Source organism: Gymnodraco acuticeps, unplaced genomic scaffold (assembly GCF_902827175.1).
Source record: "Gymnodraco acuticeps unplaced genomic scaffold, fGymAcu1.1, whole genome shotgun sequence".
In the NCBI taxonomy this organism is placed as follows: Eukaryota; Metazoa; Chordata; class Actinopteri; order Perciformes; family Bathydraconidae; genus Gymnodraco; species Gymnodraco acuticeps.
In genome coordinates, this window is record NW_022990398.1 from 2,055,342 (window position 1) to 2,078,402 (window position 23,061).

The 23,061-nt window shown below is 41.2% G+C and overlaps 3 protein-coding genes across 6 annotated transcripts in view; 1 reads left to right on the plus strand and 2 right to left on the minus strand.

Annotated features, from left to right (window-relative positions):
• gdpd5b (glycerophosphodiester phosphodiesterase domain containing 5b) overlaps positions 1-5,624 on the plus strand; it is a 54,498-nt gene extending 48,874 nt beyond the window's left edge. Inside the window, exons 14-18 of one of the 4 annotated variants that reach the window (XR_004569844.1) lie at positions 353-435; positions 1,098-1,112; positions 2,720-2,835; positions 3,022-3,286; positions 4,386-5,624. Coding sequence is in view for 2 of the 4 variants with exons in the window: in XM_034224729.1 (XP_034080620.1) it covers positions 353-435; positions 1,098-1,112; positions 2,720-2,835; positions 4,386-4,447 (276 nt within the window). In the remaining 2 variants the exon portion in view is untranslated. The remainder of the gene's footprint in view (positions 1-352; positions 436-1,097; positions 1,113-2,719; positions 2,836-3,021; positions 3,287-4,385) is intronic. The other 3 variants (XR_004569845.1, XM_034224729.1, XM_034224730.1) reach the window with 3 other exon arrangements.
• Positions 5,625-6,182: 558 nt separating this feature from the next.
• On the minus strand, positions 6,183-12,409 carry hspa13 (heat shock protein 70 family, member 13). Its single transcript, XM_034224792.1, has 5 exons — positions 12,225-12,409; positions 11,781-12,121; positions 11,283-11,496; positions 10,246-10,413; positions 6,183-8,096 (listed from the first exon to the last, which is right to left on the minus strand). Exons 1-5 carry the CDS (start codon positions 12,247-12,249, stop codon positions 7,516-7,518), a joined length of 1,329 nt encoding a protein of 442 aa, XP_034080683.1. The 5' UTR covers positions 12,250-12,409; the 3' UTR covers positions 6,183-7,515.
• A 2,305-nt stretch (positions 12,410-14,714) lies between these two features.
• Positions 14,715-22,544, minus strand: samsn1a (SAM domain, SH3 domain and nuclear localisation signals 1a). Its single transcript, XM_034224788.1, has 8 exons — positions 22,367-22,544; positions 21,316-21,393; positions 20,692-20,817; positions 20,171-20,288; positions 19,834-19,985; positions 19,061-19,276; positions 17,631-17,775; positions 14,715-15,562 (listed from the first exon to the last, which is right to left on the minus strand). Exons 1-8 carry the CDS (start codon positions 22,421-22,423, stop codon positions 15,408-15,410), a joined length of 1,047 nt encoding a protein of 348 aa, XP_034080679.1. The 5' UTR covers positions 22,424-22,544; the 3' UTR covers positions 14,715-15,407.
• Positions 22,545-23,061: the final 517 nt, after the last annotated feature.

The window sequence follows — 23,061 nt, forward strand, 5'->3', positions numbered from 1 at the left end:
AAGCCTGTTAGTGGCAAAACAAGCAGTGGACGTACATTGACAGAAAAGCCTGTGTTCATACCCTTTAAGGGGGTAAAATGTATTTATGCAGGTTTTCAACTTGTTATATTACATTACTGACCGTTTTTAGGATTATGTTCAAGTGCAATGCCTTCTGAATACACTTTGACATGAATGCACATCTTAAAGGACTGCATAATCCCCTGTTTCCCAATTCAAATGTATTTTCTTTAATGTAGATTTATGAATCAAAGTGTGTTTGAATGGGGCTGCTCACATAACCGATTGTTTTGTTGACACAAGGCGCCACCCAGTGGTGGATTCTGCCATAAACGTGTGTGTGTGTTTCCAGAGACCAGATGAATACTGCCTGATGTGGGTGTCTGTGGACCTCATCTCCTTCGCTGTAGTCATAGGAATATTCATTTTCCAGAAGTAAGTACAGCCACACAATGACCGCACGGTGCACAAAGACTGCTCTTTGGTTTTGTTTTCCATGTGTGTATTCTCTGTCACTAAATACTGAATATTAACGAGCACTCTTCTCTTAAATCTCCCATGCAACGCGACACACTTTTTCTCAATCTATCTGACCCGAACACAAACTAGCAGCTCGTACATAATTATGCTGTTCTCTTGTGTTTGATCCCTTTAAAACAATACTTTGCCAATAATGACCCTACAGAGGAGCGGCTGACTAAATGGCATTGTGTGTAGTGTCGTGTGTAAACTGTAATGATGTGCTGTGTTCTCCTCCTGCACTTCTGTGTAATGAAGATGATCCTATGAGCATGTGTTTTCTAAGCTAAACGATGTAAACCCGACAGCAGCACTTGCTCTTTGCGTCGGAGAGAGACAGATGGCTTTCCTCCTGGTGCTTCCGAGATGAAGGGCAGAGATCTCTCCTTTTTGTTTTGTCTTTTTCTCTACGATCCGGTGCTCTGCTCTTCTGCAGCTCCTGCTGGCTTTTAAACTGACCTCTCTTGTCTCCTGCCTTCTTTTGTCCTTTTTGCGTCCTTTCCGCCTCTTCCTCGTCCTCTTCCTCTGCCTGATGTGCATGCTCTCCTCCTCTGCTGCATTCTGGCCTCTTCTCTCAGCTATCACATGATCAGGTAACTGGGTCACCTCTCCTGACCCAAAGTCTTCTGTCCTTTCACACTCTTTCTGTCTTTTACCATCTTTATCCATCGTTCTTTTTTTTCTCACTTTTTTTTGCCTTCTTTTTGACTTTTTTCCCATTTTGTTCTCAGTTGTCTTGTCGTTCTCTCTGTTATGACATTAAACTTCATCAGATTTTTCTCTCTACCTTTCTTCCTATATTTATTTTCTCTGTCTCCATGTCACCTGAATCGTTGTACTGCACTGCTGCATCCTTCCTCTAGCGGAAGAAGCTCACATCCTTATCCCTACGGGCTTAATGCTTTCCACCCACACAGCACAACATATCCGCAGCATTAAGTCGCCAATGAGATTTAAATGTATTCTCCATCTTATTAAGCCCAACGACTAAACGTCCAAATGAAGTAGGATTGTGCATTGATCAGGGGAAGTGCCTCAGAATAGACTTTTATTGATGCTGACCAGCTAAGAGCTTGCTCTTTTGCATTTCGTCACTTACAGTTACTCTGAGCAACGCTTCAGAGTTAGAAGTTAATTAATTGAAGTCAAAGTTGCTTTCACTGAAACAAAGGCGCCGCTTTCACGTGCAGGAAATGAATCTCTTTGCTTTGACACACAAATAATGATTAAATAAATACAGACTGGAGCAAACGTTCCTGTATTTAATTGTATTAATTATTATTCATCCAGAAAGTACATTCAATAGATATATAGTGAATGCAGGGCACTATGAACAATGACTTTCAACTGAAAACATATATCTTTTTTGAATCTCTGCAAAGTGTTATTTGCAGATCACACTGTTTTAAATAACAATCTATTCAACTAAACGGACCGTTTAACCACTTACTTTCTGGAAAGGGCTAAAGAGGAGTACATATATACAGAATATATGTATTACTACTTCCAGATAAATATATATAAATATCTGCGATTGGATTATTCACAACCTAGCAACACATAATGTCTTACTGACTCATGAAGTACATTATTGATCAACCATTAAGAAACCTGTCAGTTAAACAATACACACCTAATAAAGAATGCCTTACAACAAAATGTCCTCATTGTTTAGTGTTCATCTTAAGGCTCTGCCCGATACACTAACAATGAGCTCGTTTCTGAACTGTAGAAGTTTTCCCTCTACGGACCAAAACTGTCCCTGAGCTACAAACTGCATTATTTAGGGATGTAATTGTTGACTCAAGGTAAGCCAAGTTTATTTATGTAGCGCATTTAAACAACAAGGCAATTCAAAGTGCTTTAAAATAAAAACATTAAAAGCATCAAGAGACAGTGCTAAACAAACCAACAATTACATTTGAGAACAATCATTAAAAAAACAAGATTATATATATAAATAATTTAAAAAAGCTAAAATAGAATAAGATATACAAGTTTAAAATGCACGAAAAAGTCTCAGATATAAGAGTTATTTAATTTAATAAAAGGCAACTGCAAAGAGGAAATTCTTCCTCCTTGATTTAAAAGGAGAGCAGCAGTCCTGCAGTTTTCTGGTAGCTCATCCAGATGTATGGAGCATAGCACCTGAGCGCTGCTTCTTGAGACGGCCTCTGACCCTAACCGTGCCCCCCCCCAGGTATCGAACCAGCGGCATGCGCAGCTACAACCCGGAGCAGATCATGCTGAGCGCGGCCGCCGTCCGGAGGTCCAGCCGAGACCTGAACGTGATGAAGGAGAAACTCATCTTCTCAGGTGAGAGCCTCGCAGCCAGAGGACGTGTTTACGCCCCGGATGTTTTGTACCGTGTTGTTGTTGTTTGTTGTGACTTTGAAATTCCTCTCTTGTCTGTTAACCTAAAGATGAGGAATCATAAGCATGTCTCTGCATCCCAGCATGCATCTGTCTGTGAACGCTCCTCCTCTTCCTCTCCTGTTGAAGGTCACCCCCAGTAGCGGCCTGTGTGATGTGCTCCACCTCCTCTCCATGTTTCCACCAGCAGGGACTACTTCCTTTTATTCCATTGCATCCCTCGTTACCTGACTACTCTCCGCCTACACTCCCCCTCCCCCCCTTCATCAATCCATCCATCCCTTCATGCACCAATCCTCCCCCACTGCCCCCCCCACTGGAGACTACGGCATGTGTAGGGGAGCTCATAGACGCCCCAGTCTGTCTAGACAGCCTCTAGAGCTGGGGGTCAAAGGTGAGTCATTTCAGTCCCACCTAATTCTCCCGCTCATGATTTTCACCCGACTTTCAACTCAATCGCTCCTTTTTCTTCTATTTTCACATCTTATTTGAGTGTAACTGCAGAAATGCGTTCATCATCGCCGACACGTGTCTGTTTTTTTCACAATCGGGTAGAAACACAAATGTTTAACTTAAATTCAAATCTTGATTAAATACGTTCTTCTTATCCATTGAGATTACTGTACTTTTAAAATACTATAAGAAGGGAAAGCGTGTTTTTATTGCAAACTGATGTGGTTGTAAAGTTAGTCACAATATCAGATTTTCACTTCACGATTATAGTTGCTATGATGATTCACAACTAAACTATAATGATATTTATAGCATTTAAAAAAAAAAGCTATTAGCCAAAATCATATTGAACTGTCTTTATTGTGCGTTGTTTTATTGAGATGCTGTCATGACATAACGTATATGCAAGTGGGATGTTGAATCAATGCACGCAAATTCATAGGCTATTTCATCTTATAAATGACTTGTAGTCCATTAAAGATACGTGTTATGGGGCGGGCAGTACTACTGGTCGAATGTACATGTACTGGTACTATAAAAGAGGAACCGGGGCCATAGTGTGCAAAAAGTAATACATCTCAAGGACTGATTCATTTACATTTGCCAACTCAAAGAAGGGCTGCACAATTTGGGAAATATAAATAATTGCGATTATTTTTGACAGATTTTTGCAATTGTGATAAGATTTGAAATGTTAGTGGGAATTGCTCCTACTGCAATTTAAATATTGCACTAGTCCATATTGAGATTGATAACATTTCCATAAATTCTGCAGCCCTAAAGGAACCAATACTTTGAACAGCGTTGCTCACAACTGCACACAACTAACAATTACATAATACATTGTGAAAAGGCATGAAGAAATCCACAAGGCCTAATATTAGCTAACACAAACAAACCACATGTGTATTATTAGCATGGTATCAATACTTGTTTTCTTTTGAAGCCCCCCTCCCCTATTTGAACGCCCTGCATGATGCTTATTGCATGTCATTATCCAGTACACTGACTGTTTGTCTCACTCCTCTGGCGCCCTCCAGAGGTGGGGAATGGAGTCGGCAGTGCGGAGGAGCTGTACGAAGACAACGGCTACGACTACTAAAGCAACCAGGGCATCAGCCAGTGACCGACTTGTGTGGACAGACCACTCATCATTCCTCTGACCTCCACCTCTGTCCTGCTGAGAAACTGACAGACTGCTGTATCTGATGGAGAGAAAAAAACAACCACTCAGTTGTGTACATTCTGTAAATAGTTTTGAGTTTGCTTGTCAGACATACTGTATATCACACGGGACTACACGCACTTTTTATTGACGGGAGTCGCCAAATCTGTGGCCCGGAGAGGCCCCTCTGAGTTACAATTAACGCTTGCTTCACTTAAATATGTTTCCAGATTGTTTATTTTCAGCTAATTTTCCAAAGCAGTTAATTGTTTTTAACCACTGTTCTTCTCGCGGCAGATTTGTTTAGCTTTTAACGAGGCTTGGACGCAGCATGACACTCGCTAACCGCTCCTTCCATCAGCACTCCACTGTGCTGCTGTTCATTCATATTTATATTTAAAGAGAAAAACAAAAAAACACCAACAAGCTGTTTACAGAAGTCCTGCCTTCTCCTCCAGGTGAAATATTCACATGGTGTATGTAAGATAATTATTTTTGAAAGAGCCTGAATGCTCGCCCCACCTTTGACCAGTGCATGTGACTAATAATCATATCAGCTGATGTATGTGTTGGGGGGGTGAAGATTTGTGCAGTCTTGTTATTGTGAATGTGTTTGGACTTTTTTTTTTAAAGATGTGATTGTTGTATAGTGTGTATTCAGGCTGGGTATATATGTGTTGCCCTGTGTGCAGTGCTATGTTGAGTGTGTTATTGTACATACAAAGGTGAACCAGTGTGTTTGATGCTCCAGCCAACTAAGCATTATATTTCACAAATAATTATTGAACAATGTGACCGTGATGAACAAAAGCAATATCCGGGTCATGATGGAAGTCATGGCACTGCCTCTGAGTCGCAGGGCAGTCTGCAGTGTGTTGTTGTTGACAGCTGCATGCATCCACGTGCTGGTTGGTGTCAAACGGACTGCTGAAGTGGGTGCTAAATGTGAAAATAAAGCTCTAAGCTATTTGAAGGGACGCTACAGGGATCACAACAGGCAGCACAGGGTCAAGGAAATGGATTGCCTTTTGTGTTTTCTTTATTTGGGTATTACTGTGCCTCAGAAGTAAACAATACAAACAAATAATCTAATAAAGGAGATTTTAAAATGGCATCTTTTGTTTGTTTTTTCAATGATGAAATGCGAACAGGAGGAACTGGGGATTAAAGCAACAATCTGACTTTAGACACATCCGCTACATTTCAGCTGTGGTTCTAGACTAATTTCACTGAGAGGGGGCACATCATTTAATGAGATGGGCACATTTAATGCATTTCTAGTCAAGCACATAAAATACCATTATTATAAACAGCGTTGACTAACAATGACTGTTACAATTGATTTGAGTTACTTTGGCCCAAGATACAGAACATTAAAATAAGTTTGGCATAATAAATACATTATTTATGCAGCCAAACTTTGTTTTTAGTTTCCACTTATTAAAGTACATTACTGAAAAAATCCCGTTGGCCCGGTTACAGCACAGTAAGTTAGTATTTTACATGAATTGCATCATAGATGTATTCTTTTGGAGGGGAGAACCGCCCATGATACATTTGGAATCAAATCAAAAATAGTTTTACTGCCTTAAGTTCTCAAGAGCATCCTCTTTCCCAAACACCGTGAGGATCAAATGTGAGGATCAGGAATATGAAATAAAGAGACAAGTGAGTTAGCGAAGGGAAATCATTTTAATTGCGGCTTGTAACAGTTCAAACTTCTTCATCAATGTTGAGGTGGCTGGACTTCAGTGAGTGTGACACGACATATAAAAATAGATCTTAGTCACATCATTTCTCCCTCTTTCAAAAAGGGACTAATAATGATGTACGGTATCAAAGGCAATCTGCTTCTTTAGTTAAAGGCTCCATTATATCAAGATCTTAGTTTCAACATGAGAAAAAAAAGTCAATATAATAAATAAACTGATTCATGAATGAAATTGGGCAACATGTAGTCTTAATACTTTTTTAAAGGAATGAAGGTAACTTGAGTTCTTGGTTGGAAATGGTTGTATTGGACCACACTGGATTTTCAGTAACCAGCCTAAAATCCACCACAAAAAGAGCAAGATAATTTTCTTCAAAGTAAATTATTCAATACAATTCTGTCAAAATTGAAGGCGGCGTAACAACCAAACCCATTCATCAGGTCCATCAAACATCCAAAATGTGACTTAACATCCAAATCCACAAAGCGTTGGTCCTCCTGCAGGTCTATAGTCACCTTGCTCTACCTAAAGCAGAAAAAGCAGGCTGCTGTTTCTACTTCTCACATGCAGCACACACACAAGTCCCTGCTACACAAATGGCTCACTATTGCACAAAAACAGTAGGTCAACAAGTGGAGGTGCAGCACTGAGCATGAGCGAGAGGTGGTGCCAGTGATGTGAGATGTTACAGTACTGTTTGAATAGTTAGGCTCTCTCTCAACACACATCATTACCTATTAGCTGAGTCAACCACACCTACTCATTATGGAGGGGATTCGTCTGTAGGCAATGCTGTGAATCTGTTTGAAATGAATTATACATCTTTAAACTGTTACACCTCCACGCTCCACTTCAAACAGTATAGCAGCTTTCTGAACAGGAACACATTGTTTCCACCTCTGACACTCACACACCGTTTATGAATAAATAAATACATAAATAGCAGAAGATTTACTGGCTAGGTTGTAAGTCCTTGAAATGGTTGTTCCCTGAATTGAACACCATGAGAGTATCTACCATGAAGAAGCATCATTGACGCAGAGAAGTGTCTCCTTCACATTTTCAGTCATTATTTTCTTTCTGCGGAAGCTTTGTGCAAAATAAAAGAATCTGTCCCTTTACAAAACAGGACTGTTATGTTGTGAAATGCGCCACTTACCCAAACAAGAATCACGAGTGTTTTGTTGGCAGTTCCTCATACTTCAGCAGGTTTTAAATGACGCACATAATTAAAGCGTGACACAGCTATGAAGTCTTTGAGGCATCCCTTTGATCGTTCACTTAAATAACCGATCAGCTGAAGTTGGTCTTGCGCAGGTGTCTGTTGGGGATTTCGATGGCGCTCACTTGCAGGGGCCAGGACCCCCCCATGATGCCGGCCTGGATGGCGACCCCTATCACCACGGCCAGGTCGGGGTCTACCGACGTGTTGGGCTCCTTCCCGAAGAACTCGCTGATCAGCCTCCTGATCCGCGGGATCCGGGTGGAGCCGCCCACCAGAACGATCTCGTCCACTTCCTGTTTGTCCAGACGGCCCTCGGCCAACACGGTCTCCACGGGGACCAGGATCTTCTGGAAGAGGTCCTCGTTGAGCTCCTCGAACAGCTCCCGTGTGATCGCGGTCTGGAAGAGAACCGGAGGAGGAGCGGAGCCTCCGGGGGACTCTGAGCTGTCGGGGGTGTGCAGGTGCAGGGGGACGCGGATGGAGGCGCTGGGGTTGAGGGTGAGGTTGAGCTTGGCGGCTTCCACGGCCTGACGGAGGCGGTGGATGTCCTCTTTCAGAGTGGGAGGGACGCCAAACTCCTGCTGGGCTCGCTCCATGGCGTACTGCAGCAACCTCTGGCTGAAGTCCTGACCTCCCAGCTTGTTGTTCCCTGCCATGAAACACAGTTTAATCATGATAAGGTTATAACAACACATTTCACTTATACTAGTTTTTTTTGCAACGTTACAGAATATATAGATGCTACATTTTACCTGATTATTGTCTGAGCGAATTCTAAACACCTAGTCTATCTGTATGACAGACTGACTAACAGAACCAAGGTTTAACTTCCCAGATTATGTTTCAAAGTGTAAAGATCACAGACCTAGGGCTGGATGATATGGAGTATATCAATTATCACATTTTGTGACGATATGTTGGGTTGAGAATTGGTCATTTCATAGAAATATTAACACTGACATTTTTGATGAGTGATCATCAGTAAGGAGGAGATGTGGGTAAAAGACAAAGACTAAAACATTTGAAAAATACATTACTTAGCGGAAATGCAGCCTTTAAAACCGGGAAAATGCAACATTGCCACATTACGATCCAATATCTAAGTGAACTGTGTGAACTAATCTTATTCATGTTATACTGTGAATATACCTGCGCACCCCTCAGAATATTTTGCATATTTCTGTTCAACACTTCCTCTTTTAAAAACTTGCAACTTTAAATTATTGTACTTGTCATATTTTTACTGTACTTAGTTTTTTTGCATATATATATATATTATATATTATATATATTATATATATATATATTAGGGCCGGGACTCGATTAAAAAAATTAATCTAATTAATTAGAGGCTTTGTAATTAATTAATCGAAATTAATCGCATTTTTAATCAGATATACATATTTGACCTGAGAACAGTGAGAAGCAATTTTTTTTCACATGGATTTTAGTATACCATTAGGCGCATTCACACCGCAGTACTTTTCCCACAAAGGTTCATGAGAATTTAGTTCATGAGAACTCTTTGAACCTGGGGGTGGATTAGGCAAATGAAGCCGCTGACGTCACTTCTTCTTCTTCTGCTGTGGGTTTACAGGCAGGCCGCAAACCACTTCACGGCGTATACTGCCGCCCAAAGTCCCCGGCCGGAAGTCCCCGGAGTTGGGGACTGGCTTCAGTAGAAGCTGCTGGGAGTCCCAGCAGCTTCTACTGCAGCCTTCCGAGTAAATCGCCAGAACACCGACACCTCCTCATCTCCACCGCTCCCATGTTTTATTTTGTGTTGCCATAAGTTAGTCTCTCTGCGTTTCTGCGCTGGGCTAATGCTAATAATGCTAATGCGAGGATAATAAAATGGCGGCTTCACAAAACTTTTTGGGAGTTTTACGGGGCGTGGTTTGCAATCCGCCCAGCCAATCAGAAATATAGCTCTTTTCTCACAAGAGAGCCGCACGAAAGTCCCTGCTCTCTAGCAGCTCTCTGCTCTCTAGCAGGGACTTTCGTGGGGGTAAAAAGGTTCTCATTAACTAATTTTAGTACCGGCTCTTTTTGGTGTGAACGCGATAAAAGAGGCTAACGTCCACGCTAGCTTCCACGCTAGCTGCTATATGTTTTGCATTGAGGTGATACTTGAGGCTTGATGTGCTGCGGTGATATGCCAATTCCTTTTTGCATAATTTGCACACAACCGTGCTCTTATCGACGCTTCCATCCGTCCGTTTTTTAAAACAACATTTCCCACTGTTGTTCACTGTGGTTTGTTGTTGTCTGAAGTCATGAACGTTAGTTGGTGCTCCAGTATAATCGGTACGCCTGAAACTCATCCAGTGAGAAACGTTCCGTGGTGCAAAAATAAGTGCGATTAAAATGCGTTAATTTTTTTAACGCGTTAATTTTTGTGTAATTAATTAATCTTAATTAACGCGTTAAAGTCCCGGCCCTAATATATATATATATTATATATATATTATATATATATATATATATATATGTGTTTATTTTTATATAGTTTTTGTACAGCACAATTATTGTTCCTTTTCTATGACGTATTCCTCTTATGTATGCACCTTTCACACCAAAGCAAATATCTCCTTTGTGTGAAGCTAGTCAGCAATAACCCTGATTCTGCTTCAAGGACGTGTCTAGTCTCCTTTTACAATTCCCCTGCCAGACACAGAGGAAATGATACTTAAATCCTTTAACTGGGACATGAACTGCACAACAAAAGCTGAAGCTCCAATTTTCTGACAAAAGCGGGCTCATATCACCTCATATCTCGCATCAGTGAGAGTCCTTACCTGCCATGGCTCTGGTGAGGAACATGCCTCCCTGTTTGTTGAGCAGAGAAACGTCCAGGGTCCCCCCCCCCAGGTCCACCACCAGCACGTTGAACACATCCACCTTGTGCAGGCCGTACGCCATGGCCGCCGCTGTGGGCTCATTGATCACGCGCAGCACCTCCAGGCCTGAGGGACACGGGAAAACATGTAACGAATGTGGCGCATGTGTGTGGGGAAGAAAGGCTGTTATGGATCTTAAAGGTTTCCTATCATGCAAAATGCACTTTTTGATGTCTTTTATACATAAATGTGTCCCCGGTGTGTCAGGGAACTCACAAAGTGTCAGAAAACAAAACCCTCTCTCTTTTCCTTCGTACCCAAATCTCTAAAAACGGGGCTGATCCAGATTCGCTGCCGATATGACGTATTATCGGAAATGTGGGCTGGCTTTACACCCACGGCCCTATAAGAAACATTGCTATCAGAAACAACATGCGATGTGTTTTGGACGTAATATGGTCTTTGTTTACATTAGCAAGCATCGCTAACACTCAGAGCTAACCTGTACTGGAGAGAGTGCAACAAAGCTTTTTTATAAAAAAAGGAACTCACCTCACAAAAGAAGCATTTGAGCTCCATACTGTTACAGAAATAATCCTTGATGTGGTTTTGAACATGATATGGCGTTTAATCACGGCAGCATTTAGCTGAGTCTCTGGGTAGAATTCTCCTGCATAAGCTCCCCCCTGTTTTGTTTAAAGCTAAGGACCCAGAATCAGCACTTTAGTAACAGGGCTGAAATAGAGGAGTATGAAGCATGGCTAGAATGGGACATCTGTTTGGTATTTTGAGCAAAACACTTCATAGACATGTTTTTTATATATTTGTATATATCTGAGACCTATAATATATGCCTACAAATAGTATAATAGGAGACCTTTAATTAAAAATATCCAAGTATAACAGTAGCTATATGTGTTTTAGATGCAGGTGCAGCTTTTCCAAATGACACATACAGATATGAAACTATCAGCTTAAATAATAAGTGAACTGACCAGCGAGGTTAGCGGCCCTCACGGTGTAGTTCCTCTGTCTCTCGTCAAACTCCGCGGGCACCGAGATGACGGCCCTCAGGATGGGGACGTCCAGCTGTCGTTCGGCCATCTTCTTCATCTTCAGCAGCAGCCTGGAGCCGATGAACTCTGGACTCACAGTGAAGGTGTGGTTGGTGGAGATCACAAACTCTGCACTTCCGTTATTGTTTATCACCTGAAAGAGGCACAAACAAGCAGAGTCAGTGATGATGATAGAATAACAAAACTGAGAGTAAGGGGATATATCAACATGATTTGGTAAATTAGCTAAGTACATTTACTCAAGCACTGTACTTAAGCGCAAGTTTGAGGTACTTGTAATTTACTTGAGCATTTCCATGTAATGCTACTTTGTACTTCTACTCCACTACATGAATATTTCTTCCACCACTGCTAATTTGCAATCACATGCAAAGTAGTTCCGGTCAGTCACTGGGAACTAACCCCATCACGACCCACCTTGAACGGGTACCGCGCGCTCTCCTGCTCCAGAACTTCCGGCTCAAATATCTTCCCTATGAACCTCTTAGCATCGTAGATGGTGTTTTGAGGGTTGTTGTCGGCCAGCTCCACGGCTTCATGTCCGGACAGCACCGCAGTGGTGGTGAAGGAGACGGAGCTGGGGATGCTCTTCCTTCCCTCTTCATCCGCGATCACCTCCACCTCCCCGCTGCCAGGATGGAATACGCCGACCGAGCAGAAGGTGGTGCCCAGATCCAGGCCGATCACTCTGGGCTTGGGGGGCGGCAAGTACTGCTGACCCAGGTATCCTGCCAGAAAGAGGGCCAGGATAACCGAACCTAGACCGGGACAACAGGTGATGAAGACCAAGCAAGTTAGCTCATGTGTTAGCATACTGTCACCGGCTAATTACTGAGTGGAAATAACCGTAATTTAACTTACCAATCATAGAGATTTCTCCGGACATCGTTACAAACTGTTTCGAACTCACCAACCGCTTAAAGATAACACAATGTCGGTCAAATGTTCCAAGTGTTGGTTAAATGATGTCGGGCTGTGACAGCTGTGTGATGCGAAATAGGAGTTTTTCAGACTAGCAACAAAATACACGTCAACATTGCATGGCGCCCTGTGGATGCTGGGTAATGTAGTCTGAGACTCACACCATAGACGCCACGAATATTGTAGTTGATGTTGCCGTTATACTACACTTCCCATGAACTCTAGCGACATGCAACGTAATACGAAAGTTTCAGACGTTTCCGTGTTCTCAGCCAACCAGACAGAGCCAGGGCATTTCTCTTACAACCATTACATTACATTACATGTCATTTGTTAGACGCTTTTATCCAAAGCGACTTACATAAAATAAGATAAGATAAACCTTTATTAATCCCCGAGGGGAAATTCAGTTGTGCAAAGCAGCAACAGGTAAGCGTGAAAAAACAGGACAGCAAAGATTCACACAGATTAAAAAATGTAAATAATAATGATAATAATAATAAAAGACTATGAAATAGGAGATGAGTACAAATAAGAGTAAAATAACTGTCAGCATATATACATATTTGGTCATCTAAGTTATAAAGTACGGAATAAGTTAAAGTGACAAGTGAAAAGTTAAAATGGACATCTGTACATATAGTGACATATCTACCTATTTGGTCTACTACTAATAATATGTTAACATGGGTTGTGGAAACAGTGTATATTTATGTCCAGTGATTTAATTGTATTTATTTTTCATTATTAACCCCTTATTGTGCAGCCTGATGGCTACAGGCACAAAGGACTGTCCGAGGCGCTTGGTGCGTTGTCGTGGAGGGATGAGTCTGTGGCTGAACGTACTCCTCATCTTCACTAGCTCTGCGTGGAGTGGGTGGGAGGGGTTCTCTAGGATGCTGTCGAGCTTCCTCCTCGTCCTCCCCTCTGCCACCTCCTCCAGATTGTCCAGTTGTACTCCCACTACAGAGCTAGCCTTCCTCACGAGCTTGTTCAGCCTGCCAGTGTCCCTAGTGTTTGTGTTACCACCCCAGCACACCACGGCAAAGAAGAGCACACTGGCCACCACAGACTGGTAGAACATCTGCAGCAGCCTCGTGCACACGTTGAATGACCTGAGCCTCCTCAGGAAGAACAGCTTACTCTGTCCCTTCCTGAAGAGAGCATCAGTGTTGTCTGACCAGTCCAGTTTATTGTTCAAGTGCACTCCCAGGAACTTGTAGCTGTTCACCACCTCCACATCCTTCCCACTGATGGTGATGGGGGTCAGAGGCCTCTTCCTGCTCCGCCTGAAGTCCACCACCAGCTCCTTAGTCTTGCTGATGTTGAGCTGGAGGTGATTGTTGTCACACCAGCCTACGAAGTTCTCAACCAGGGCCCTGTACTCCTCCTCATTGTCATCTGTGATGCAGCTGACAATGGAGGAGTCGTCAGAGAACTTCTGTAGGTGGCATGAGCCGGAGTTGAAGTGGAAGTCGGAGGTGTAGAGGGTGAACAGGAATGGTGACAGCACAGTTCCTTGGAGGGCTCCGGTGTTGCTCAGCAGCACATCAGACACGCTGCCCTGCAGTCTGACATACTGAGGTCTGCTGGTGAGGTAGTCTGTGATCCAGGCCACCATGCTGCGATCCACCTGCATCACTGACAGCTTCTCAGCTAGCAGGTGTGGCTGGATCGTGTTGAAGGCGCTGGAGAAGTCGAAGAACAGAATTCTTAGTGAGCTGTGCGGCTCCTCCAGCTGTGTGTAGGCTCTGTGGAGCATGTAGGTGATAGCATCCTCTACACACCAATGTTTTCCTGGTAGGCAAACTGTAGAGAGTCCATGGAGTCACACACAAGGGGTTTGAGGTGCTGCAGAATCAGTCTCTCAAAGATCTTCATGACGTGTGAAGTCAGAGCAACAGGCCTGTAGTCTCCTGGGGTGCTGGGGCGTGTCTTTTTGGGCACCGGGACAATTCAAGACGTCTCCCAGATGTCCGGCACCTTCATCAGCTTCAAGGAGAGACTGAAGAGGTGCTGAAAAACTCCTGCTAATTGACCGGCACACGCCTTGAGCACTTGGGGATTGGTGTTGTCTGGCCCACCTGTACGTCAATCAAGTGGCAAATGCCATAGTAAGGATGGATGATAGGATAACTTTGAAACATTTTTTATTAATCTTCGAGAGCTGATGTTAGCAGTAGTAGTGTTATAATTTGCATCATTAATTAATATTATATTATTATTGTATCTATTTTTATAATGAATCAAAAGGTTGACATCAAAAATATGACAACATGAAAAGTAATATTCTATCAACATATATATTTCATATAACATAAATAAAAATCACTTTTTATATATTTTTTGTTAATTTTCTGAACAAATTCAATCAATAACTATTATCAGACACTGGACTGCATGGTACCTGAAATAAATCATTCTGAAAAATAATATTTTATTGCTTTTATTTTATTTACAAAAAGTTTTGAAAACATTTGAATGCTGACTTTAACATGAATTCATGCACAGGCACATCTCTCTCTCTCTCACACACACACACACACACACACACACACACACACACACACACACACACACACACACACACACACACCACACACACCACACACACACACACAGAAAAAATACATTTTCTCCTGTACAGTATACAATATAGGCAACATTTGAATATGCATTTTTCAAACCCAGACGCCACATTTCAAAAACATCCTTCACTTCATTAATGAGAAGAAAAAATATACCATGAGACAGGGTGAAATAATACAGATGTGATAAATAAAAGCTTTTTATGGAAAACACACTGAATGATTTAGAATGCAATAAATACAAATGACATTAATTCAATAAAATGTCACTTTTTCAACAACATGAAATAAAGAAAACTCTTTATATCAAAACGTACAACTTGATTATTATTATTTTAGCGACAAATGGATAAAATGACTGAGTACAGGTTGTTTGTTCAATTACTCTTAAAACGCTTCTACATTAGGCAAGCATGTGCTCAGAATGTTGTAATAAGGGATATTAACTTGACATTTTGATAATTTTCTAAACCATCACCCCTAAGAAAATACTGAAATCCCAATAGTCATCGTATCCATCTGAGGAGTATTCTCACTAAGAGTCCACAGCCTCTGTGAGCCGCTCTGTGTCTTCCTTGCTCTCTGTACATTCAGATGGAATAAAGCAACCCGAGTCTCTGGGACAGTCGCTGTCTTCTTCCTGCTGACTGTGGGAGGATCTCTGCTCCTCTGTTTCCTTAACTTCGTCACCTGCGGTCGAAAACAAGTTAAATGGAATTTAATCAAATGTCATAATATTAAACGTCTCTGTCTTCAACCGCATTAAAGGAGATTAAATCATTTCCAAGTCAGCGGAAATCAACCCACATTTAAAGGCTGAGTCTATTCTTAATGATCTATTTCTGTGATAGCAATACTTTATTTTTAACATTAAAGGTTATAATTGCTACATTTCCCAGGAAACAATGAGAATGTGTTGCTGGCTGGCTTTGATTGTCTTAATAACTTAATGCTGAAGTTACTTCTGCAAATGTCACAAACAAAATACTTTTTTATCCCAGGGAGAATTTGTATTTTTAAACATTTATAGTTACTCCATTTGAATAATATTTAAAACTTAGAAATAAAAAAAATAGAATTAAAATGTGGGTATAAACATGAGATTTTTAAGTAAGAATGTGCAATACAAATATAAAATAAAGATATTTATAAACAAAAACAGGTAAAGTAACCTGTCCAATAAAGTAGAATATAATAAAAATAAACAAAAACACATTGACATTTTAGATAAAGACACCCCAAAATGTAATGTCTTCTGAGACTTTTATTCCCACTCTCAGAGATTAGTCAAATAAATGTTAGACTACTTAGATATATGCAATGTGCAATATGAAAGAAATCTCGTCCATCAGTTTGCTTTGGACACTTTGATACATCCAACACCTCATCAAAGCTTAATCCAGGTGAGGCGGTGGCCGTGCTGCATTTTTCACTCACACAGAGTACAAATATTCTGCCATTCTTTAATAGTTCTACTCCACTGATGGAAGCTGCTAATCCTCATGTCCAGGTTGCTAAACCATTAACCTAATGGAGTTCAGCTTGATTAAATTGAGTCAATAAGCCTGGCAGAGGCACGCCGCAGCTGCCGCCATCTGTTTACTCGCGCTGTCAACCAGACAACAAATACAATGGCTTTTAATTTGCCTCGTCTACAACTGCAGTTTAACAACAGCCTGAACAAAACTAGCAAGAGGATGTTGTTCCTCTTCATGCTGAAAAGTAGTTTTTTTAAATATCCAGCGATAATCAGCCTTCTGCTTCGAGACATCAGATTGGAAGCACTTTATCTCTGAGTAACAGGAAGTCAGTGATAAGCCTCTCAGAGCACACAGGATGTATTTCTCTTCTGTCTGGCACCCATGCCTCTGTTTTCACATTTCAAAAACACTTTTGTATTTCCTGGCAGAATAATAGCTTACAACAAAGTTATTGAAAAGCACTGAGTTACACCTGCCTGGTTTTATATTTATGTTAAACTCTAAGGTTATACTATTGAAATGTTTTAGGAACAGGATGTTCTTATGTAGATGTGTATCATGGTCTCTGTTGCTGCTGAATGCTACTAAAGTCACTAAATATGTTTGTAAAATGACTGTTAGCCATGTTGAATGCTCATTTCTGATTGGCTGATTGAATATTGGCAGTTTGGTCAAGATGTTGGTCCTAGGTTTGTTTTTGCAATTTGATTGACTGGTGAGCCTTAGGTTTAAAGGAACCTTTGGGTATGCTAATGTGGTTAGCATTTATTTGCTAATTACAGCTTTGTCCATTTGCTATTTGGAAGTTTGTTGTTTGTTTTGTGAAAAAGCTGTATTGATAGGCACTTGACCTCAACATTTGGTTTTTAACTTTCACCCTTCACCTCCTTTGCCTCGTCGATAACCAGGGCTCTTTTGCTGAGAAGGGTTTCCACAGCTATCAATTTCCAGTGTTCTGCTATCTGGAAATGTTACTTTATGCTGTTTTGTCGAGTTGTACGTAATTTTGTTGACTTGTAAGTCTTTTTGTGGAGGTGCCTCTTAGCAAAATACTCTTGTAGGAAGGGATCATGTTTATGTCTAAGTCCTTTATTGTGAAAGACACATTGCCATGCAGAGGCAGACATGATCTCAAAGTAAGAGCAAGGCTTAGGGAACCAAACCTTTGGTGTCATTATTCAAAGGCCATTACATTACCACATATGATAAGTTGAAACAAATATGTAATTTATTACCAACTCAATAGAAGTGATAGTCATTGCATGGATGTTGCTGACCTGTGTAGCAGCACTCAGCAGCTGCGAGAATCTTGCGTCTGTCCTCGGGGTCGTGGACGTTCAGCTCTATCAGGTGTTTCTCCTGCAGGTGCAGAAGGTCCTCCACTGTCTGGTAGCCATTCAGCAGCAAGGCAGAGGCGTACTCCTGCAACAACAGCGGCGTCTTCATTACCATCAAACCACAGAGTGTACATGAGCTCAGAAAAAAAGTGTTTTCACAGTCACCTTTCATCCTTTGAGTCTCTGAAGTTTCACATAATGAGTGGAACAACGTGTTCACAAAGTGATGGTACAGGTTTCGAGAGAGACTTGATAATGCCAGGTGTTTAACCTTTATACATCGTTGCAGTTGAATATGAGATAGCAACATGTCATGGTTAACTTGCTGAACTCTACCACAAGATTTATTTTTTCTTTATCTCTTACTTCCTGCTCAGAAGGGCTTACTCTAATAAATGCTTTTATTTTATGCATGTAACGATCTGTAAACTACGGAGCCCCTAATGGGACATGGAAAAAAAAAAAGAGAGAGAAAAAAAAAAAGTCAGGATAACGGGTTTGTTAAACTAATCCGTTATCCTGACTTTATTTTTATTTTTTGAGAAAGTTACCGATGCGCCAAGGAGGAACTGGAGCGCACAGGAGACAACCATTTCATTGCAGACTGTTATGTTTACGTGGGGAAATGACAGTGCATACATTATTTGAGATATATTTCGAACTCAGACTTAATTGTATGGACATTTCGGCCAGGGGTGTAGAGCTATTTGTTTAAGCACCTGCTGCCCCCCCCGTTGACAGTTTACGTGGGCTGGGCTGGGTTAGATTCCCGGGCTGATTTTTAGTCTCTGTCCGCCCATCATGCGCCCTGGTGACCGAACATCTCCTTCATAAAACTAATAAAAGGGGGAGAATTCGGGCAGTTCAATGTGTATAGAGGTGTGTGTGGTTAAAACGTAACAGCCTGTGGTCACTCTTTATAGCTGTTCAATCAAGGTAAACACAGTGTAGGCGGTGCGTAAAAGCTCTTTGAGCACTGGTTGAGCTCTTCTCTGAGTTACATGTCCCGCTGCCTCCTGGAGTGACCACACACCCCTGGCCGAAATATCCTTAAAGTGAAGTCTGAGTACGAAATATATCTCAAATAATGTATGCACTGTCATTTCCCCACGTAAACATAACCGTCTGCAATGAAATGGTTGTCTCCTGTGCGCTCCACTTCCTCCTTGGCGCACCGGTAACTTTCTCAACAAAAAAACAGTTAGGATAACGGGTTAAGATAACGGGTTAGTATCTCGTGCGCACAAGATACTAACCCGTTATCCTAACCCGTTATCCTAACCCGTTATCCTAACTTTTTTTTTCTCTCTGTTTAGGGGCTCCGTAGTAAACCCTCTCACTTGTAAACAGAATAAAACATGTTTCCTCACCTCCAGATTCAGTCGCTCCAGTAACTCGAGCAATGTTTTAGGCCGAGGTCTTTTGCACAGCTTCTGTTGTCTGATCTTGGGAGCTTCCTCTTCTTCTTCCTCTTTCTCCACCAACATGTCTACGTAGATGAACTTGAAGTTGCCCACTTTGTTGTTAAGCATGCCGATCCAGATGCCCATCGGAGGCTTACTGATGATGTTGATTATGTCTCCGACCTAGGAAAAAATAACAGTGAAGATTAAAGGTTATGTTTACCTTGTAAAATAATAATTTAGATCAGAGCTGTGTTGTTACTGAATATTAAAACACTGTGTATTTTACTTAAGTGCTATCTAAGTGGTTTAATGTTCGAAAAGGTCTTTATTGTTCTCATACTGCCTGTGCTGCAGCAGCCCTTTCACCCTCTGTCTGAAACCAGAGCCTATACTCTGCTCTCATTAGTTAACTGGATGGCTCTGTTATGATTGGTCAACCGCTAAAAGATGTCCCGCCCCTAGCCTATCACATACAATGTGTTGGAGTGCTAGCCAATAGAAGTGCAAGTGTAACATAGTGATGTCATTATGTTGCGGACGTAAACAAAGGAGTCCAATTAGAAGCATTTCAGGCTGTGTGTGGGAGAGAAACTCCCTCTGGAGGGAACTTTGGGATTTTAACCTTTGCAGACCATTTACATGCACCTATATAACACATTACAGGAAGGGTAAAACCCCTCATAGCATAATGGGGCCTCTTTAAGTGCTTCCGCCACTTCTGCTGTGTTGCATCTTACCTTGAGTTTGAGGGAGTCTGTGTCGTACGGGCTGGGAACAAAGTCTGTGTGGACCCGAGCTCTGCCGCTGAACTGTCCCTGATACGATCCGTCCTCCTCCAGCCTCAGACTGTCTCTCTGACCAGAGCCATTGGACTCACTGGTCACACCACCTGAACACACACACAGTCATGCTTATCTAATCATTGTACCAGTTTATTCATAGATACACAAATCCGCTGACCTTGAACGTTTTTTGTTTTTTTTAATTAGTTATATAACTCCAAATATTTGTTCACTATGTTGGCTAAAACTACCCAGCACTCTGTGGCCAATACATTGCAGTGCAGGTACTTACTGGAGGAGCTCTGGCCACTGTAAAGACTCTCTAAGGAGTTGCTTGTCTTTGCTGGGTTGTTCTCAGCTGGAGGGCAGCTCTCTGTCTCTGCTTCTGGGTCTTTGTGAATGTCATCACCCTGCGAGGAAAATAACAGATATACAGTTTTTATTGAGATATATAAGAGAGTACGGACTCAAATATTCTTATAGTTCTCAATGGATCATAGACTAAAGTGTGCAAACTCCAGTTAACTAATGAAGTACATCTACATGAAAGTGAAAAGCAATAAGGAAACTATAACAGAGAACTTCCAGTTAAGCAAATTCAAGTTAGATTCTTTCTCAAAACACAAGGGTGCAAAAATACGTGTTTGAGTGTAAGTCGGAGCGAAGTGCGTCATTTGAATATAGCAAACAGCGTTGAGCCTGAGGATGTGGGTTAATAAGAGATGAACGTGATAGGACTCTTGAGAAAGACGGACAGGTTTACTGTAACTGAGGTAAAGTGTTGTTTGTGTGAGTTCAGTTTTTACACACTACCTCCTCAGACAATGACTTGGCGTGTTTCTTGCCCATTTTCCTGCACATGGTCAGAGAAATTGCCTTCATCTTCTTCCCAAGTCCAGCTGATTTGTTTGGGTCCAAAGTCTCGCAGTTTTCTGTGTGCTGTGAAAAGAGAGATAATTTAGTACATAAATAGTAGTACTGTGATATTTAAGACCTTGACATATTGTATTTCTCCCATCTAGTACAGCAAAGGTTTTTTTCCCAGCATTTTTGTTTTGTTTTTTGCTGCATACAGCAGATTGCTTGCTGTGCAGGTGGTGGAAACCATTTTTGCCCTTGAAGGCATAGATAAGGCTTGAAGATCAAGTGTTTGTGAGGAAGTGTATGTGCATGTGTTTGTAAATGCTTTGGTCACTTCTTTACCTAATTTGTGCTTGTTAATACAAAACACGTCACAGCACCAATGGCTGCAGATATTTGAATATGTAAGCATACAGTGCAAAAGGGGAAAATTGTTAATGCAAATGTTTATATTGAAATACTTAACATGAATACTTGTTAAGTTATTGACAAGTAACTGCTTTCATGGGTGCTGCTATGATATGTTTGGCAGTTAAGCACATACAAATACAAAAATTAAATAATAAATCCACATACCACGGTTGTTCCATTTTCCTCTGGTTTGGCTTGTGGAGAGTGATTCCTGATGTCAAACCTGCCAAAGCTGGTGGAGCGCTACAGGGAGGATTAAAAAGCAAAGCATGACATAAAGACAAATGGTACTGTTTGTGTAACGAGCATTACATAACATCAACTCATTGCATTTGTGAGTCCTTGTCCCAGCTGTCTTAAGTACAAAAAACAACAACAAAAATGCGCCAACTTCACTCAAGAGTGGATTTTACTGACAAAATATGATTAGATTTGTACATGGTCTCTACCCTCTTTATGTCCCTTCTCTTATGGAAAGACAAAATGTTCTAATTATTTGTTAGTGCCCTCTGTAGATGTGTCCACAAAATGTACACATGTTGTGGTCATGTTGCAGCAGAGAGAATATTTGGTTGTATACAGCAACACTGGCTAACATGTCCGTACTTAAAAAAGAATTGATTACAAAAAACAGTTTTGTCCTCATGACATAGGTCTCATATACTCGCAGTAGCTTTCCTCCGGTTCATTTTTTCATAAAACTAAAAGTCATTATAATCTCTCCCAACTCCCCATCATCTCCGAATTGAATAAATTAGTAATCCCTGGAAATCCTGGTTAAATATGAGCTCCATACTCCTAGACAACCCTCTGCGGATTGATTAAATGCAGCGTCCTCCGTCAGGCGAACACTTTACCCCACAGTACAGCAGCAGAATCAAAGACATTCAGTTTTAAATCTATATTCTTCCCGCTAATTGCAATGTTTGTGGTATTGCATTTTAAGTATTTGAAGCCATTGTGGTTTGTCTGTTTTGCATTATAAAAAATCTTCCAAATACAATTTACTTTTTACATTTGGAGAAAAACACCCTACATCAACTATGAATATGTTTTAATGGTAATAAGTGTCTTTTGCATAAAATGCACCTAAAACCTGTACACATTTGTAACTGTCTCTTTTTGCCCCTCAGGACATTGGTCATTTCCTAATGTCAAAATTGATATTCGACATCTATACTTTTACACATACTTAGTTTGAATTTTGTTCACGTACCTTCGGCTTGCAGCTCTTTGTTTTGTCGGACACATTGGAGGCCTTCCTCTGTAACATTTTCTCCTGTTTTTAAGGTTATTTTCAAATCTCAGTGTTTGCTCCCCTCTTGTCGTTACCCCTCTCTCCTGACAGTGATTAACTAACTCTGTGGCTGCCTGTCTGATGGGCTGGCTGTTCCACTTCCTCACAACACAGGATGTGAGGCAATTGACACTGTGTCCCTCACAGCAGTGTTGCTTTGAAAGGGGAAAATACAAGTGCTTGAGTTTGCATTTTGTGGCGCGTTCGACGAAAACATAAAGAACCGCTTCCAGGAACGGCTGATTTTAGGTTTTATAATTGTGGTAATTGTTTTTCAGAAGATATGTGATAACGTGGTGATGATGAGATTGTTTCATATCGGCTACTTAGTTTCATTAGTGGGGGTGTTCTGCTTAGATTTGGGCTGTATTGTCACCAAGCAAAGCTCAGTCATATAACCACTGGAGTTAGTCATAAAGTATCAGGGTTAACAGAACTGTTAATCTAGAGTAACATGTTTTATTATAATGATTAAACGAAAGGAAATCATGGAAAAAAGATGGATAAAAGTTGAAAATTCCTCAAATGTTTAGAAATGGGGAACTTGGATATGGTAAATGATGCAGGCAATTATGTTATCCAGTAAATGTCTTAATGTGGGGAGGATCATTTTG

Bases quoted from the DNA above. Each gene is read 5' to 3' on its own strand.
- samsn1a (XM_034224788.1), bottom strand. From the start codon at position 22,423: ATGTTACAGAGGAAGGCCTCCAATGTGTCCGACAAAACAAAGAGCTGC. The intron at 19,986-20,170 runs GTAAGTACCTGC...GTGTGTGTTCAG, and splicing joins CAGTGGCCAGAGCTCCTCCA to GTGGTGTGACCAGTGAGTCC. The intron at 19,277-19,833 runs GTAAGATGCAAC...ATTTTTTCCTAG, and splicing joins CAGACTCCCTCAAACTCAAG to GTCGGAGACATAATCAACAT.
- hspa13 (XM_034224792.1), bottom strand. From the start codon at position 12,249: ATGTCCGGAGAAATCTCTATGATTG. The intron at 11,497-11,780 runs GTGGGTCGTGAT...TGCCTCTTTCAG, and splicing joins GCGCGCGGTACCCGTTCAAG to GTGATAAACAATAACGGAAG. The intron at 8,097-10,245 runs GTAAGGACTCTC...GTTTCATGGCAG, and splicing joins CCTCACCAGAGCCATGGCAG to GGAACAACAAGCTGGGAGGT.